The sequence below is a fragment of the Orcinus orca genome, chromosome 21 (assembly GCF_937001465.1).
Source record: "Orcinus orca chromosome 21, mOrcOrc1.1, whole genome shotgun sequence".
In the NCBI taxonomy this organism is placed as follows: domain Eukaryota; kingdom Metazoa; phylum Chordata; class Mammalia; order Artiodactyla; family Delphinidae; genus Orcinus; species Orcinus orca.
The window spans coordinates 22,798,208-22,815,414 of NC_064579.1; the positions used below are offsets into that span (position 1 = coordinate 22,798,208).

The following is a 17,207-nucleotide window of genomic DNA, read 5'->3' on the forward strand; positions in this document are numbered from 1 at the left end:
TTAAGCTATCACACACTTCTCTTCCTTCTCCGTCTGTATCAGAACCTCGCCTAACGCCAGAGACATAGCAGGTGCTCCAAATTCTGCTGCTGATGATCCTCAACTATAGTTCAGCACATCAGTGTCAAGTATCCAGGGTCACCCTCTTCCACTCTTTCTAAGTTAGAAGCACCACAGCTGATGCTCAACCTTTGTTTTCTTTGCTTCATCTGTTTAGGTCCCAACTACACTGTAACCAATTTCTGTAAAATACAGTCGTAATAGAACCAGAAGGCCTAATTAAGGGCAGTTCAAATATACACGTTGATAGTTCCCAAATTACAACCAAATCATACAGAATGACTGCCACCAACTCCCCAACGAAGGAACACCTACCACCCCTTCAAGCTGTCATTGACAGAACTATAGACAAGTACACAGGGATGAAAGAGTACAAAAGGCCAGACAGACACACACACAGAGAAAACTCCCAACTCACTGTACCGGAAGTACCTTTTCTCTCCAAAGTCTGGCATTACAAGACAGTGGCAGAGGCCATGGACTCTAAGCCACAACTTTAAGTTCAGAGCCCAGTTCTGCTCCTCATTAGCTGTGTGATTTGGAGCAAATTAATTCATTTTTTGAGTCTCACTGTCTTCTTTTGTAAGGTGTACACAGTGATGTTCACCTTGTAGAGTTATTGAGGGGATTAAGTGCTGACATGGTCCCTGACACCTAATAGATATTTAATAAGTAGTTAGTATTAACATGATTGTCCCCAAGCCTATCTAAATTTATTCAACTTACTCTTTTTTTTTTTTTTTTTTTTTGGTGGTATGCGGGCCTCTCACCGTTGTGGCCCCTTCTGCTGCGGAGCACAGGCTCCGGACACACAGGCTCAGCAGCCATGGCTCACGGGCTCAGCCGCTCCGCGGCATGTGGGATCCTCCCGGACCGGGGCACGAACCTGTGTTCCCTGCATCGGCAGGCGGACTCTCAACCACTGCGCCACCAGGGAAGCCCAAACTGCCTTTCTTCTTAATCAACTATTTGTTGAGTGCTTTCCATGTGCAGAGAACTGCTAGGAGATGGGAATTGTAGAGAAAGGCACAAATCTTGATCCTTGCCTTCACTGAGCTTATAATTTAGGTGGGGAAACATGATATAAATGTGTAGAAATATAAGCAATTATAATATGTTCAAATTACTGTTTAAAATGTCCTTAGAAGAGATGTAAGAAGAAAATCCTTGAATGGCTAGCAAATTAACTCCTATAATTCCTATAATAGGAATCTGGTCTAATTATATCTATGTAGCTGTCTATCTAGAGAAGTTAATTCTATAACAGGACTAAGAAATGACCTCCTGCTGGAGTATCAGAGAAAGCCCTTCTGTGGGAGGGAGATTTTGAATAAGGTGTTTAAGGATGAGTAGAACTGATGCGTGTGGGGACATTATATTCTCAGCATGGTATGATGTGATCAGACATCCTTTGAAACTGACTCAACATCCTCAACTTTGCTTTGAAAATGCCAAGTACTAGGCACAAACAAGACACATCTTTACAATGAAGAAAGGAAACAAACATTCTTTCCTTCTGTGAGAGGGCGAGCTATGGGGGTGGATATGAGAGCAAAGAGAAAAGAGATGTTTGAGGGTCCTGTCCAGCGTACGGTTTGCATTATTCTAAAATGTTCTAATTATTATTACAAATGCATTTAACATTCTCAGAAATATTTTTTTTAACGGAAAGCGCTAAAACCATAAATTGGATGAAGTGGTAAAACCATGCTTTCAGATTGGCCAAGTTTCACTTTGGAAAGGTAGCATGCCACGTACATTGGAGGACCAAATGTTACCACCTCACTACTTAAAAAGAAAAAAGAAAAGCTTTTGTGCGAAAAGCCCGTGGACGTTGTAAGAAAACAGCTCTGCAATCGTCTAGATCCTACAACAGACTATGATGAAATACGCTTACTTCCCCAGCAGTTAACAGCTACCTCTGTCTGATGTTGGAAGCAGTCCCCGAGCATATAAAGCAGGCTTTCTTGGATTTTAGTGCATTGCGTGTAGGTTAACAGGCCAAATAACACACCAAATTTAGGGACTATACTGAAAAGAAAACATTTCAAAAAATATTTACTGAATGCCTCCATCCGAGGAGTGAAAGAGATATTACCGCTGATGGAAATCTGGAGCCGTTTAATTATTTCCTATTTGCACATCCTACAGCTGACTCTGGTCTCTGATGTGAGGCTGTGACATGAATCATGCTGGCGAGGCTGCCTCTGGTGGGCACCTCCGTGAAGCACTTCTACTGCCTAAGACTGAGGCTGTGGAGGGATTATCACAGCAAGACCATGTTTCAGAGGACAGGGCCCCCTTATTGAGGGAGTTGATTACCATACATTTGTATCCATAGCCATACAAAATATGGATACATTTTACCGTATTTCTTTGCACACAACAACTCTTGAAAGAAAAGCAGGGGAGACCTACCTGACCCTTTCTGGACTGGCTCCATCCCCCAGGTAGCTTTGGCACTAAAGCCTGGTGCATGCTAGGGGGTAGCATTCAGGCACAAGAAAGAGCCAGTAACAGAAACGGACGTCCTAGAATCTGGAATAAGAAGAAAGAGTAAACTTTCAAGTCATAATATCCTAAATGAGCATTTCAGGTTGGCTACTGAGGGCACGTGGAACCCAACAGGAATCTGGTACTTTACCTTGATACGTCTACTTGGAAAAAAAAATGAGTCCCCCAACTCTCAGCTCTTCTGACAATTCAGGGCTGGAGATGCTGACACAAGTTCAGTTCAAAAGCTGGCAGAAAGCACCTTTAAAAAGCTTTATGAATGGACTTTGCTGGTATGATTTTAGAGGGAAAAAATCCTCTTTTCCGTTCTTTCCTCCTATTTGCCTGGAACAGCTGGCATCCCGTCCCATACCTATAGTCCCGTCTATCGTGGCCACCGGTCCTGAGCCAATATCCCACTGCGGTGCCTTGGGCATCTGCAGCGTCACTCCTCTACTGCCTTGTTCTCTGCAAAGTGAAGTCATAGGGCCGGGTCAGCTAACCTGACTTCTCATTACCCTGCCCAGAATCCTTTGTGAGCTGAAATGAGTCATCACTCCAAGAAAAGCTACAGCCTCTGGTTGTCGGCAGGGGCTCCTTTGTCTGTTCAATGCGGAGACTCTGGGCTGGGAATGCACCCCAGGCCCGGGGCTGCCAGGGGCACATCCTCCTCTCCAAGGAGCCCAGGCCCCCTCCCATGTATTGAGCACCAACTCAGATCTTTTCATCATGAAAACAGGGAAAAGGGCAAATACCTCCTGATGTTTGGAGAAAACACACACAGGCACGTTAACAAGGATCTGGTAACATACGCTCACCAGTTCATAATTATAAACCTGACACATGCGCTCTCTTTTTTTTTTTTTAAGGCTGGCTTTTCATTGCAGAGAAGGACGTGTCTCCCTCCTGTGTGTAAGAGGCGGTTCGAATGTATCCCGGATCAAAGTTTAGCTGCAGCGAGGTATCTGTCATAAATTCCAGTTGCCGGGCAAGTCCTTGCAAGCCTGGGTCGCATCATTCCCGATGCAGTGCCGGCCGCCTTGCAGCAGAGACAGCCCGGGAGCCAGCACAGCTTCTGCCAGGAGAAGGGCGGCATGGGGAATGAGGTCACTGTGTCAAGAGCTCGTTCTCCCCGTGAGGTGCCCCTGAGCTCCCAACACCACGGAAACCACGGCGGGGAGGGGGGTGGGATGATGCACAGGGTTTCTTTTACATTGCTGCTTCCTCGGCTTTTTCTCTTTTCTTTTTTAGAATTTCTGTGCCTCAGATCGGTAAGGCACAAAAAAGCCGTTCCAGATCTGTGCAAAAACATCCTTTTCACTGCACTGTTTGTACTGCACCACACGCTTGGTGAGCCCCACGCTGAATCGCTCAGGCATAGGCACGTGTACACATTGTATTTACACACCCACGGACACACGGACACACAGAGGAACTTATTTCGACTGAACCGTAGAGAAAATGATTCATCTCTGTTTACAGTACAAGAAACGACACAGAAATGGCTCGAGACGGAAAAGGGGTGGGAGTTGGGAGAGAGGAAAGGAGGAGAGGAATATCAAATCATCCCGTTAAGACCACAGAAAAATGGAGTCTGAGAGGAAAAGAATAATTAAGAATGACATGAATGCTGTTGTGTTGGTACTAATGCTGCCCAATCTCCCCCAAACAAAATAATACCCAAGCAGGCACCTCTCACTAGCTCCACTCAGGAACCAAAGAGATACCGATTAATTATCCCCTACTCCGAATTGAAGTAGATTTGGGTAGCTGAGGATGTCTGCAGAGCAAATTCTCCCACATCCTCATGCATACGGTAGCTAACCAACAATAAAGATGACGTCTAGGATGAGACTGGAGCTGGGAAGTACAGCAGCGTAATGGATCTCTCAGCAAGGCTATCCCGAATCTCTGAGTTAGAAGGTTGCCGGGCTAAAGCGCCACCAGAATCACAGGGTGTCTTCGCACCTGTGATCTAGCCCGTCTTCAAGGCCCTCTTCCCTCAGAGCTCGGGCCTCGTCCAAGCCAGGCACATCCTCCGGTGAGGCCTCCCCCGCCAGGTGAGTCCTGGAACCCCACACAGTGGTTCCCATTCCGCCCCCGGAAAGCTAAATGATGCAGAACCCTCTTCTGTCCGATAACTCAGCTGATGGCTACACATAATAATCCCATGCCTACATCCTAAGCCGTCTCTTCTCCAGCTGCCCACAGTGTGGGACACCGTAGGTAAGTCTATGTGCCTTTATGGATCTGCTGGTATGTTCCATCTCAACATTATTAAATAAAGCTTCTTCAGCTCCTTCGACCACCTGACACTTTTCAAACCCTCTGCCCTCCTGGTTCCTCGCCTTTGCTCCCGCTCGGGCATATCAAACTCCCTCTAAAAATGTCATATGAAGAATGAGATAGACTCTAACTGTGTCTCCCCACGGCACCATCACCTCCCCCGCTCTGGGCTCTATATTCACCTGATCTAAGACAGTGGTAGGCGTTCGGCTATAGTCACACTTTCAACCCCTAGAGAACTTTTTCACATTATCTGCGATTAAATCAGGTCTCATTTATGCAATTTAAAAAAAAGAAAGAAAACGTCATCAATTATGCCGTATTTGTCTTATCAGAAACGGTCTGGTTGTGATGCTCCCTTCCAATGTACTAATTCCTCTCCTTGGATATGCCACCTGAGCTCCCATCCGTGACAATGACTCAGTCTGCGGCCCAGCGCCAGGGCCTCCTCCCAAGACAGCTCACCTTTACTCAACACTCTGAGCTTGTTTATGTTGGCAGTCATTATAAATCCACTGAAATCCACCTAACTCAGCCCATTCCTCTTAGGCATAGTCTGATCGCTATAAGGTCTGAAGGCACGCCTAATAAATAAACCCTGCACCTTAAGAAGGCAATGATGTACTATATAAAAGCTAAGATCTATATCGAGGTATCTTGACCTCTGGCACTCTAAGAGCATCTAGGGAAGCAGCCCTAGGTCATGGACCACCTCTCGACAGCTAAAATCTCAAGTTTCCTCTATGACATAGAAAAGGTTAAGTAAGTGGCTAAATATTTTCTAATATCCAAACGTGTATGTTTCCATCTCTATGTGGGCCTACTATGCCCGCATATAAAAACTCATCCAAGCTTTATAAGGACCCACTAAGGTAAGTACTGTTACTAGCACCGTTTTAAAAAGAAATTAATTGCCCTCCTCAAGCTTCCACAGCTGGTTAAGTGGCAGAGGCAAGATTTGAACCTGGGGCAGGAGGCCTCAGAGGTCTGCCTGTCGACTACAGCCACTGGAAACAAAATTTAAAAAAACCCAGAACTCCATCCCTCAACTTTTACCTTTAAATGGAAGCCAATTCCCTTTGTCAGCACATGAGGCCAGTAAGGTGAGGCTCCCAGGCTGGGAGCAGGCGCCTTTGCTCAGTTCTCTAGCCCCTGACGGAGTGTGTTCCAGCCTCAGCCACTGACTGTCATCGAATGGCCATGCAAAGGGGTGCAACTGACCCGCCAAAGCCATAACCTCCTTTTGCAGTCCTACTAATACGGAGATGAGTTTTACGATGGACACTCATTAGCCTCAACTCAGAAATAAAGGCAAGAAATCAAGGCACTCTGATGTCTTAGATGCCAGTCTCTGATGGAGAGGTGCACACAAGAATCAACTACAGACGTAATTAGCAGGCCTTCTCCTCCGCCTGGTACCTTCTGCTCCTCTGAGTAACAGAATCAGTGTTACAGTCAAGACTTGCGAACCTCAGATAGAATATCGCAGAGGTGATCTCCTCAGCTGATGAGGTGTAGGCAGAGGCTGCGCTCGGCATGTGGCTGGTTCCTCAGCAGAGGGTTAAGTAGCAGCACCAGTAGTGACACAGTCACGCAGGATCTTTAAAGAACGCTTTGATGCCTAACGGTATAGCACGGTCTTAGGGTGACCGTACTTGATAAAACGGAGAGCCACAAAATGCCCTCAAATCAATGAAAGATATTTATTAGGGGCCTAACTGCAAACATTTAAGACAGTGTACACAAGGCAGGGTATATACGTGGGTACACAAACCTTTTCATGAACAAATGACATGGTCTCCTCTCTCAAGAAGCTTCTAATGAACTCGAGGAGATAAGATATTCACACATAAAGAGCACCAAGAATACAAGACAATGTCTGTCAAAAGGGAGGAACAGGTAACAGGTGCCTCTAAAAATGCAGGAGAAAGAACCTGTGCTGAAGCAGTCAGGAACGGCTTCCAGGCAGGACAAGCTCGTCCTAGCATCTGGACAACAGGGAAAGGGCATACCACCAGTTAGAACGTGAGCTCCATGGAGAGAAGGATTTTTGCATGCTCTATTGTTTACAGATGAATTCTTTTTTTTAATTGAAGTAGAGTTGATTTACAATGCTGTACCAATCTCTGCTGTGCAGCAAAGTGACTCAGTTATACACATAGAGACATTCTTTTTTATATTCTTTTCCATCATGGTTTATCACAGGATACTGACTATAGTTCGTGTGCTATATAGTAGGACTTTGTTGTTTATCCATCCTATATATAATAGTTTGCATCTGCTAATCCTAAACTCCCCATCCATCCCTCCCTCACCCCCACTCCCCCTTGGCAAGCACAAGTCTGTTCATACAGATACATTCTTGAAGGGTGCTTAGCCACCGGCAGGCCATAAATAAATCTGTGCTGAATGAATGAATGACCTGGAGAGAGGAAGTATGAACCAAGGTATGGAAGTACAGATGGGAGGAGCATGAGGCAGGAGCAGAGTGTTCATAGCAGGGCGCACAGGGAGAGGAGGGAAGAAGAGGTGTCCTCAGATCCGATTAAGAAGAGTCTTTGAACGAATAAGAAAATGACCCACCTGATACTTGCAATAAATTTCACTTATTTTTTATAGCCTTAATCAATCTCCCCCCCTAAGAAGCATTACCCTATCTCTAAAAACGAGTATTTATAAGCTGACGGCAGCTCATTAGAGGGAAGCTATGTTGACGGCATGGTCAGACGTTGCCCACCCCCGGGGTCTTCTCCACCTCCCATCACCACGGAGAAAGAAGTCTGTGATGCCAGGACTCTCTTCCCTTTGCAAAACTGTACCAATAGAGAAGAAAAAAAAATCCTAGTCTGTAGCAATATTGTATTAAACCTACCCTAATTCAATGTAGTTCAACTCGACCAACATTTACTAAATACAACGTGGAAGACTCTCTGCTTGTCGCTGAGGTCAGTACAAGGATGAAGTTACAGCTCCTGTGCTCACAGTTTGGCAGCAACATCTGAGTCATTCAAGGCAAAGAGGAACAGAGTGCCACAAGAACAGCGAAGGGTGGTTATTTCTCATACAGGAGAAAGACGGCAAGGAAGCATGGAGAGAACTGGGTGGCGTTTCAGGAACAAGGCAGCAGTTAAGGGACCCCAAAGATGGGTAAGGAAAGGGGGAGGAAGAGAAAAGCTGGAGACGTCTTTCCAGGCAGTGGAGCGGCGTGCACAGTGCTGACGTGGAGCAGAGAGTCCAGGAGGTTCTGGAGCATGGCTGATGGTCTGTCTAGCGTGGCTAGAGTGGACTCACAAAGGAGGTGGGTAGAGATGAAGCCAAAGAGTAAGTCAGGCTAGATAAGATTTTGAAGAACACGAAATTCTAGGAGAAAAAGGCAGTTTTTACAGGGGAGTGATGCTACCGACGCTGAAAGTTTAGGTTACTCTGGCAATGGGGTATGGGATGCATCGAAAGAGAGAAGATAATTAATTACTGAGACAAGGGAAGGGCCAGTGATTGTGAGAGACCAAATGAGATGCAAAGAGGGCTTAAACAAGGAACAGAGAGAGGCACAGGGATATGAGGTACTTTCCTGTTTCACAAAGGGACTGTCCAAAGTTTCCAGCATGAAAATCAGAAATGCATTTCTCGAAGTACCATGTACACCGAACACAACTTGCCCAGAATCTATCCAACTGTCTGTGCTACAGGTGATAGTCTGACATCTGGAGAAGTGCCCAGGGTAGAACATTAGTTCAAACTGACAGATAAAGGGAAGAGACGAAACCCTGTAAACAAAAATCCTTGGGCACCCGTGACAGATCAGACTTTCCTGGTTACACGAAAGCTGGGGAAGGGGTACAAATTAAAACTTCAGTGAAAGTGGTTTCAAAAACAGAAAGCTCCAAAGTTTTCAAGGCCTTTATAGCCCAGGGTTTACTGAATTATGTGCATTTTTATTACGGTGGAAGAAACAATTTCAATTAAGTTGGATTTGATGCAGCACGGTATAGGCAAGGAAACTAAACATTTAAAGAACAAATACACTTGGTACCCAAGCGTTAAAGAGCATCGGTGTGAACACAAACTGAAGAGCGTGGCTATTCCATGTAACTTCATAAAATTTTCAAACGTCTTTGGATCAGTCAATTCTCATAGGATTAGGAACACAGAATAATGGCATTTTCGAGCTGGAGGAGACAGAAAGTCATCTCGTATGTTATCATTTTTGATTGAAGATAATCCTAGGGGCCAAGTGGGGAAGATGACTTGCCCAAGGTTACACAGAGTTAGTAGCAAAGCTAGAATTAGCATCCAGACCTCCTGATTCTCAGTGCAGACATCTCCCCACTACTCCACAATACCCTGTACAACTGATTCAAAGAAAATTAAACTCTAAGGCTTCTCCGATGCACTTTGGATACAATACAATAAATTAAGGAGGCAGATGCGCAGTTCTCCATACTACACACTGTGGGACAGATTATTTCTCTGTTCTCAGTTCTTCTAATCAATGTCCAAAGAAGGCAAGGAAGGAAAAAGATGAAAGTGAGAAAAACGGAGAGGCTGTGAGTTTTCAGTTTAAAAGACAGAGTTTAAATTGTCATGTTTTGATATTAAGTGGTAAGAAAACTATGGAAGAGTGTGGGGAAATGAGAGGTTACCCTTCTCAATTATGATTTTATTACAACAGCATTTAGATTTGTGGACTATTCACTTCCAACACACCTGAATGTATCTCAGACATTTCTACTTAGTATTTTCCATTGCACAGGATAGTGAAGGGATGCCCAGAGAAGTTTGCAATATACAGAAAAAAAAAAGATTCTGTTTGGAAGTCTCCCTGAAATTCATACAAGCTCTGTATTATACTCTCTAACATATCGCTTTTGTCTTAATAAAATTTTATAAAATTGTATCCATTGAACAACATTCAACATTACTTTCCAAAACTGACAAGTGAACTGACCCTCTGGGAGGACCTCCACGTTGATCTTGAGGTTGTAGAAACCTGCAGTATAGGGCCCCGGTCCCCGGAGGCAAATATGCCCTCAATTTGAGAAGCAACAACTACATCTGAAAATACACCTGAAAGAGGTATTTCCCAATTAGCTTTCAAAGTTATCATCAGTATTTCTGTTGCTTTAAAGATATACCATGATTGGGTCCTAGAGCTCTTTTAGCTGGAATTAGTTAGAAGGTCAAAGAGCTGAGAAACTGAATTACTTTATCACTGGCTTATTTAATTATGACCAAGTTATCCTCTCTGTGGGTTGCATTCCTCCTCTGTAAGATGGAATCGGGGAAAAAAATATGAAAGTTGCAAAGGCTGCCATATTTTTTCAAAGGAGACATATCTCCAGAGCTAACCTTTGACCTCAAGGTGCTTCCAATTAACTAAGGAATGAAAAGTAAACACACATGAAAGGAAGGTATCACAATACTTCCCCAAGAAAACTATGAATAAGAGGGGAAAAATGACTGAAACTAAGTCCAGATGGACTGGAAAGTAAAGAAATACCAGCCAAATCTTTCCATCATGAAGCTGAACTCGGCGTACTGGGTTATATTCATATTTCCTACAGGCTCCCATAGAATCTGTCAAAAGGGGTGAGCCACTAAACCAACACACGCTTCAGAGAAGTTGAGTCTTTCCATGGACTGCTTTCCTGACATTTCAATACACCCTGGTCTGACTGCAACTAATGGCTACTCTATCCCTATTCCCAGAATGAGAACAGGGTTCACTGTATCTTCAGTACCCCAAAGAGTGGTTTCAGCCCCTAAAGTGATCAAATATTTGCTGACTGAAAACAAAACATTATTTGGGTTCATTATCACACACTTCTCCGTATCCACTAACTTCTTTTGCTGACGTCCATCCTCAGGGTTACCTCCACAAATCGTCTTATAGAATTTAGATCATACACCTTTATTAGTAAAGTGTTTATAAAGCTAGGGGAAAATCATAAAACCCTGATGTCAAAAACTACAAGCCAGTCATATTTCGCTTTTATCTCTCTATAATGAATACATGAAACTAAGAGCATTTCTTTGTTGCCTGGGATCACAGTGTTTATACAATATATTTGCTCAGTGTAATACAGTAGCTACTGGCCACATGTGGTTACTTAATTTAATTTAAACGAAATTAAGTTTAGTTCCTCTATTTCACGTGTTCAGTAGCTACATGGCGCTAGTAGTCACCATACCGGACACAACACATAGAGAACGTTTCCATCATTTCAGAAAGTTCCACCAATCAGTATGATCTGGTTCACTGAGAAGCGATCACAAGACTATCAGGTATCATTCACTTTGACCATGAAAACCTATAATTTTTAAAACATAATTTAAAAAATTAACATATGCAAAATCAAGGACTTTTTTTTAAATTTATTTTTTATTTATTTTATTTTTGGCTGTGTTGGGTCTCTGTTGCTGCACGCGGGCTTTCTCTAGTTGCGGCTAGCGGGGGGCTACTCTTCGTTGCGGTGCGTGGGCTTCTCATTGCAGTGGCTTCCTTGCTGCGGAGCACAGGCTCTAGGCGCGCAGGCTTCAGTAGCTGTGGCATGTGGGCTCAGTAGTTGTGGCTCCCGGGCTCTAGAGTACAGGCTCAGTAGTTGTGGCGCACGGGCTTAGTTGCTCCATGGCATGTGGGATCTTCCCAGATCAGGGCTCGAACCCGTGTCCCCTGCATTGGCAGGTGGATTCTTAATCACTGCGCCACCAGGGAAGCCCTCACACATCTTAGTTTTAAACATAATCAGGAAAAATACTGGTTGGAAATTTGCAAACACAAAAAGTGCTTATCTTTTGGTTGGTGAGATTACAGCTGACCAGATTTGAGATTTTTCCAAATTTCCTAACGCTTCTGTACTGAATATGTGTTACTTCTTTAATTAGAAAAAATTTTTTTTAATGTCATTTAAAATATTTGCCCCTTAAATCAGACATTCTGAGGTCCTTTCCAGTCCTTTTCTTGCTGCAGTGGGGACTGCACACTTGCCTAGAATTTTGTACTCCTCCTCCAGGTAGGTGATATTGATAGAGGGATGTTTGGAATACCAGGGCTACTGCTCAGAGAATTCTTCGCTAATTTTTATGGGGTCAATCCACTTCTTTCTCCCAAGAAGGCTCCAGGTAAAATGCTTCGCCCTCTGATTAACTGCAATTTTCTCTTTGTTGTCTTTCAGAAGGCTGACTGGTAACACACACCATCCAGGGAACCCCTATTTTTTTTTCTGAATTTAATTTTATTTTTTTATATAGCAGGTTCTTATTATTCATCAATTTTATACACACCAGTGTATACATGTCAATCCCAATCTCCCAATTCATCCCACCCCCCCCACACCCCCGCCACTTTCCTCCTTGGTGTCCATACGTCTGTTCTTTACATCTGTCTCTATTTCTGCCCTGCAAACTGGTTCATCTGTACCATCTTTCTAGGTTCCACATATATGCGTTAGTATACGATATTTGTTTTTCTCTTTCTGACTTAATTGTGTATGACAGTTTCTAGATCCATCCACGTCTCTACAAATGACCCAATTTCGTTCCTTTTTATGGCTAAGTAATATTCCATTGTATATATGTACCACATCTTCTTTATCCATTAGTCTGTCAATGGGCATTTAGGTTGTTTCCATGACCTGGCTATTGGAAACAGTGCTGCAATGAACATTGGGGTGCATGTTTCTTTTTTTTTTTTTTTTGCGCTACGCGGGCCTCTCACTGCTGTGGCCTCTCCCGTTGTGGAGCACAGGCTCCAGACACACAGGTCCAGCGGCCATAGCTCACGGGCCCAGCTGCTCCACGGCATGTGGGATCTTCCCGGACCGGGACACGAACCTGTGTCCCCTACATTGGCAGGCAGACTCTCAACCACTGCGCCACCAGGGAAGCCTGCATGTTTCTTTTTGAATTATGGTTTTCTCTGGGTATATGCCCAGTAGTGGGCTTGCTGGGTCATATGGTAATTCTATTTTTACGTTTTTAAGGAATCTCCATACTGTTCTCCATAGTGGCTGTATCAATTTACAATCCCACCAACAGTGCAAGAGGGTTCCATTTTCTCCACACCCTCTCCAGCATTTGTTGTTTGTAGATTTTCTGATGATGCCCATTCTAACTGGTGAGAGGTGATACCTCGTTGTACTTTTGATTTGCATTTCTCTAATAATTAGTAATGTTGAGCAGCTTTTCATGTGCTTCTTGGCCATCTGTATGTCTTCTTTGGAGAAATGTCTATTTAGGTCTTCTGCCCATTTTTTGATTGGGTTGTTTGTTTTTTTAATATTGAGTTGCATGAGCTGTTTATACATTTTGCAGATTGATCCTTTGTCCGTTGATTCGTTTGCAAATACTTTCTCCCATTCTGAGGGTTGTCTTTTCGTCTTGTTTATGTTTTCCTTTGCTGTGCAAAAGCTTTTAAGTTTCATTATGTTCCATTTGTTTATTTTTGTTTTTATTTCCATTACTCTAGGAGGTGCATCAAAAAAGATTTTGCTGTGATTTATGTCAAAGAGTGTTCTTCCTATGTTTTCCTCTAAGAGTTTTATAGTGTCCAGTCTTACATTTAGGTCTCTAATCCATTTTGAGTTTATTTGCATGTATGGTGTAGGGAGTGTTCTAATTTCATTCTTTTACATGTAGCTGTCCAGTTTTCCCAGCACCACTTATTGAAGAGACTGTCTTTTCTCCATTGTATATTCTTGCCTCCTTTGTCATAGATTAGCTGACCATAGGTGTGTGGGTTTACCTCTGGGCTTTCTATCCTGTTCCATTGATCTATAGTTCTGTTTTTGTGCCAGTAGCATATTTTCTTGATTACTGTAGCTTTGTAGTATAGTCTGAAGTCAGGGAGTCTGATTCCTCCAGCTCTGTTTCTTTCCCTCAAGACTGCTTTGGCTATTCAGGGTCTTTTGTGTCTCCATACAAATTTTAAGATTTTTTTGTTCTAGTTCTGTAAAAAATGCCATTGGTAATTTGATAGGGATTGCATTGAATCTGTAGATTGCTTTGGGTAGTATAGTCATTTTCACAATATTGATTCTTCCAGTCCAAAAACATGGTATATCTGTTTGTATCATCTTTAATTTCTTTCATCACTGTCTTATAGTTTTCTGCATACAGGTCTTTTGTCTCCCTAGGTAGGTTTACTCCTAGGTATTTTATTCTTTTTGTTGCAGTGGTGAATGGGATTGTTTCCTTAATTTCTCTTTCTGATCTTTCCTTGTTAGTATATAGGAATGCAAGAGATTTCCGTGCATTAATTTTGCATCCTGCAACTTTACCAAATTCATTGATTAGCTCTAGTTGTTTTCTGGTGGCATCTTTAGGATTCTCTATGTATAGTATCATGTCATCTTCAAACAGTGTCAGTTTTACTTCCTCTTTTCCAATTTGTATTCCTTTTATTTCTTTTTCTTCTCTGATTGCCATGGCTAGGACTTCCAAAACTATGTTGAATAATAGTGGCGAGAGTGGACATCCTTGTCTTGTTCCTGATCTTAGAGGAAATGCTTTCAGTTTTTCAACATTGAGAATGATGTTTGCTGTGGGTTTGTCATATAAGGCCCTTATTATGTTGAGGTAGTTTCCCTCTATGCCCACTTTCTGGAGAGTTTTTATCATAAATGGGTGTTGAATTTTGTTGAAAGCTTTTTCTGCATCTATTGAGATGATCATATGGTTTTTATTCTTCAGTTTGTTAATATGGTGTATCACATTGATTGGTTTGCCTATATTGAAGAATCCTTGCATCCCTGGGATAAATCCCACTTGATCATGGTGTATGATCCTTTGAATGTGTTGTTGGATTCTGTTTGTTAGTATTTTGTTGAGGATTTTTGCATCTATATTCATCAGTGATATTGGTCTGTAATTTTCTTTTTTTGTAGTATCTTTGTCTGGTTTTGGTATCAGGGTGATGGTGGCCTCATAGAATGAGTTTGGGAGTGTTTCTTCCTCTGCAATTTTTTAGAAGAGTTTGAGAAGGATGGGTGTTAGCTCTTCTCTAAATGTTTGATAGAATTCACCTGTGAAGCCATCTGGTCTTGGACTTTTGTTTGTTCGAAGATTTTTAATCACAGTTTCATTAGTTCTGATTTGTCTGTCATATTTTCTATTTCTTCCTGGTTCAGTCTTGGAAGGTTACACCTTTCTAAGAATTTGTTCATTTCTTCCAGGCTGTCCATTTTATTGGCATAGAGTTGCTTGTAGTAGTCTCTTAGGATGCTTTGTATTTCTACGGTGTCTGTTGTAACTTCTCCTTTTTCATTTCTAACTTTATTGATTTGAGTCCTCTCCCTCTTTTTTTTGATGAGTCTGGTTAATGGTTTATCAATTTTGTTTATCTTCTCAAAGAACCAGGTTTTAGTTTTATTGATCTTCGCTATTGTTTTCTTTGTTTCTATTTCATTTATTTCTGCTCTGATCTTTATGATTTCTTTCCTTCTACTAACTTTGGGTTTTGTTTGCTCTTCTTTCTCTAGTTCCTTTAGGTTTAAGGTTAGATTGTTTATTTGAGATTTTTCTTGTTTCTTGAGGTAGGCTTGTATTGCTATAAACTTCCCTCTTAGAACTGCTTTTGCTGCATCCCATAGGTTTTGGATCATCATGTTTTCATTATAATTTGTCTGTAGGTATTTTTTGATTTCCTCTTTGATTTCTTCAGTGATCTCTTGGTTATTTAGTAACGTATTGTTTAGCCTCCATGTGTTTGTGTTTTTTACGTTTTTTTCCCTATAATTGATTTCTAATCTCATAGCATTGTGGTCAGAAAAGATGTTTGATATGATTTCAATTTTCTTAAATTTACTGAGGCTTGATTTATGACCCAAGATGTAATCTATTCTGGAGAATGTTCCATGTGCACTTGAGAAGAAAGTGTAATCGGATGTTTTTGGATGGAATGTCCTATAAATATCAATTAAATCTATCTGGTCTATTGTGTCATTTAAAGCTGTGTTTCCTTATTAATTTTCTGTTTGGATGATCTGTCCATTGGTGTAAGTGTGGTGTTAAAAGTCCCCCACTATTATTGTGTTGCTGTCGATTTCCTCTTTTATAGCTGTTAGCAGTTGCCTTATGTATTGAGGTGTTCCTATGTTGGGTGCATATAAATTTATAACTGTTATATCTTCTTCTTTGATTGATCCCTTGATCATTATGTAGTGTCCTTCCTTGTCTCTTGTAACATCCTTTATTTTAAAGTCTATTGTATCTGATATGAGTATTGCTACTCCAGCTTTCTTTTGATTTCCATTTGCATGGAATATCTTTTTCCATCCCCTAACTTTCAGTCTCTATGTGTCCCTAGGTCTGAAGTGGGTCTCTTGTAGACAGCATACATATGGGTCTTGTTTTTGTATCCATTCAGCAAGCCTGTTTCTTTTGGTTGGAGCATTTAATCCACTCACATTTAAGGCAATTATCGATGTGTACGTTCCTATTACCATTTTCTGAATTGTTATGTGTTTGTTTTTGTAGGTCCTTTTCCTCTCTTGTGTTTCCCACTTAGAGAAGTTTCTTTAGCATTTGTTGTAGAGCTGGTTTGGTGGTGCTGAATTCTCTTAGCTTTTGCTTGTCTGTAAAGCTTTTGATTTCTCCATCGAATCTGAATGAGATCCTTGCCTGGTAGAGTAATCTTGGTTGTAGGTTCTTCCTTTTCATCACTTTAAATATATCATGCCACTCCTTTCTGGCTTGTAGAGTTTCTGCTGAGAAATCAGCTGTTAACCTTATGGGAGTTCCCTTGTATGTTATTTGTCGTTTTTCCCTTGTTGCTTTCAATAATTTTTCTTTGTCTTTAATTTCTGTCAATTTGATTACTATGTGTCTTGGCATGTTTCTCCTTGGGTTTATCCTGCCTGGGACTCCTCTGCGCTTCCCAGACTTGGGTGGCTATTTCCTTTCCCATGTTAGAGACGTTTTTGACTATAATCTCTTCAAATATTTTCTTGGGTCCTTTCTCTCTCTCTTCTCCTTCTGGGACCCCGATAATGCGAATGTTGTTGCATTTAATGTTGTCCCAGAGGTCCCTTAAGCTGTCTTCATTTCTTTTCATTCTTTTTTCTTTATTCTGTTCCGCAGCAGTGAATTCCACCATTCTGTCTTCCATGTCACTTATCGGTTCTTCTGCCTCAGTTATTCTGCTACTGATTCCTTCTAGTGTATTTTTCATTTCAGTTATTGTATTGTTCATCTCTGTTTGTTTGTTCTTTAATTTTTCTAGGTGTTTGTTCTTTAATTCTTCTAGGTCTTTGTTAAACATTTCTTGCATGTTCTTGATCTTTGCCTCCATTCTTTTTCCGAGGTCCTGGATCATCTTCACTATCACTATTCTGAATTCTTTTTCTGGAAGGTTTCCTATCTCCACTTCA

The 17,207-nt window shown here is 42.0% G+C and overlaps 1 protein-coding gene across 8 annotated transcripts in view; it reads right to left on the reverse strand.

Annotated features, from left to right (window-relative positions):
* The window catches only part of STOX2 (storkhead box 2), a 157,147-nt gene that overhangs the window by 29,934 nt on the left and 110,006 nt on the right, over positions 1 to 17,207 (reverse strand). Inside the window, exon 1 of one of the 8 annotated variants that reach the window (XM_033409269.2) lies at positions 2,479 to 7,083. The exons of the other annotated variants lie outside the window; for them this stretch is intronic. Coding sequence (XP_033265160.1) covers positions 2,479 to 2,503 — 25 coding nt within the window. The 5' untranslated portion in view covers positions 2,504 to 7,083. Of the gene's footprint in view, positions 1 to 2,478; positions 7,084 to 17,207 lie in introns of those variants that run through there. 8 annotated transcript variants of the gene reach the window in all.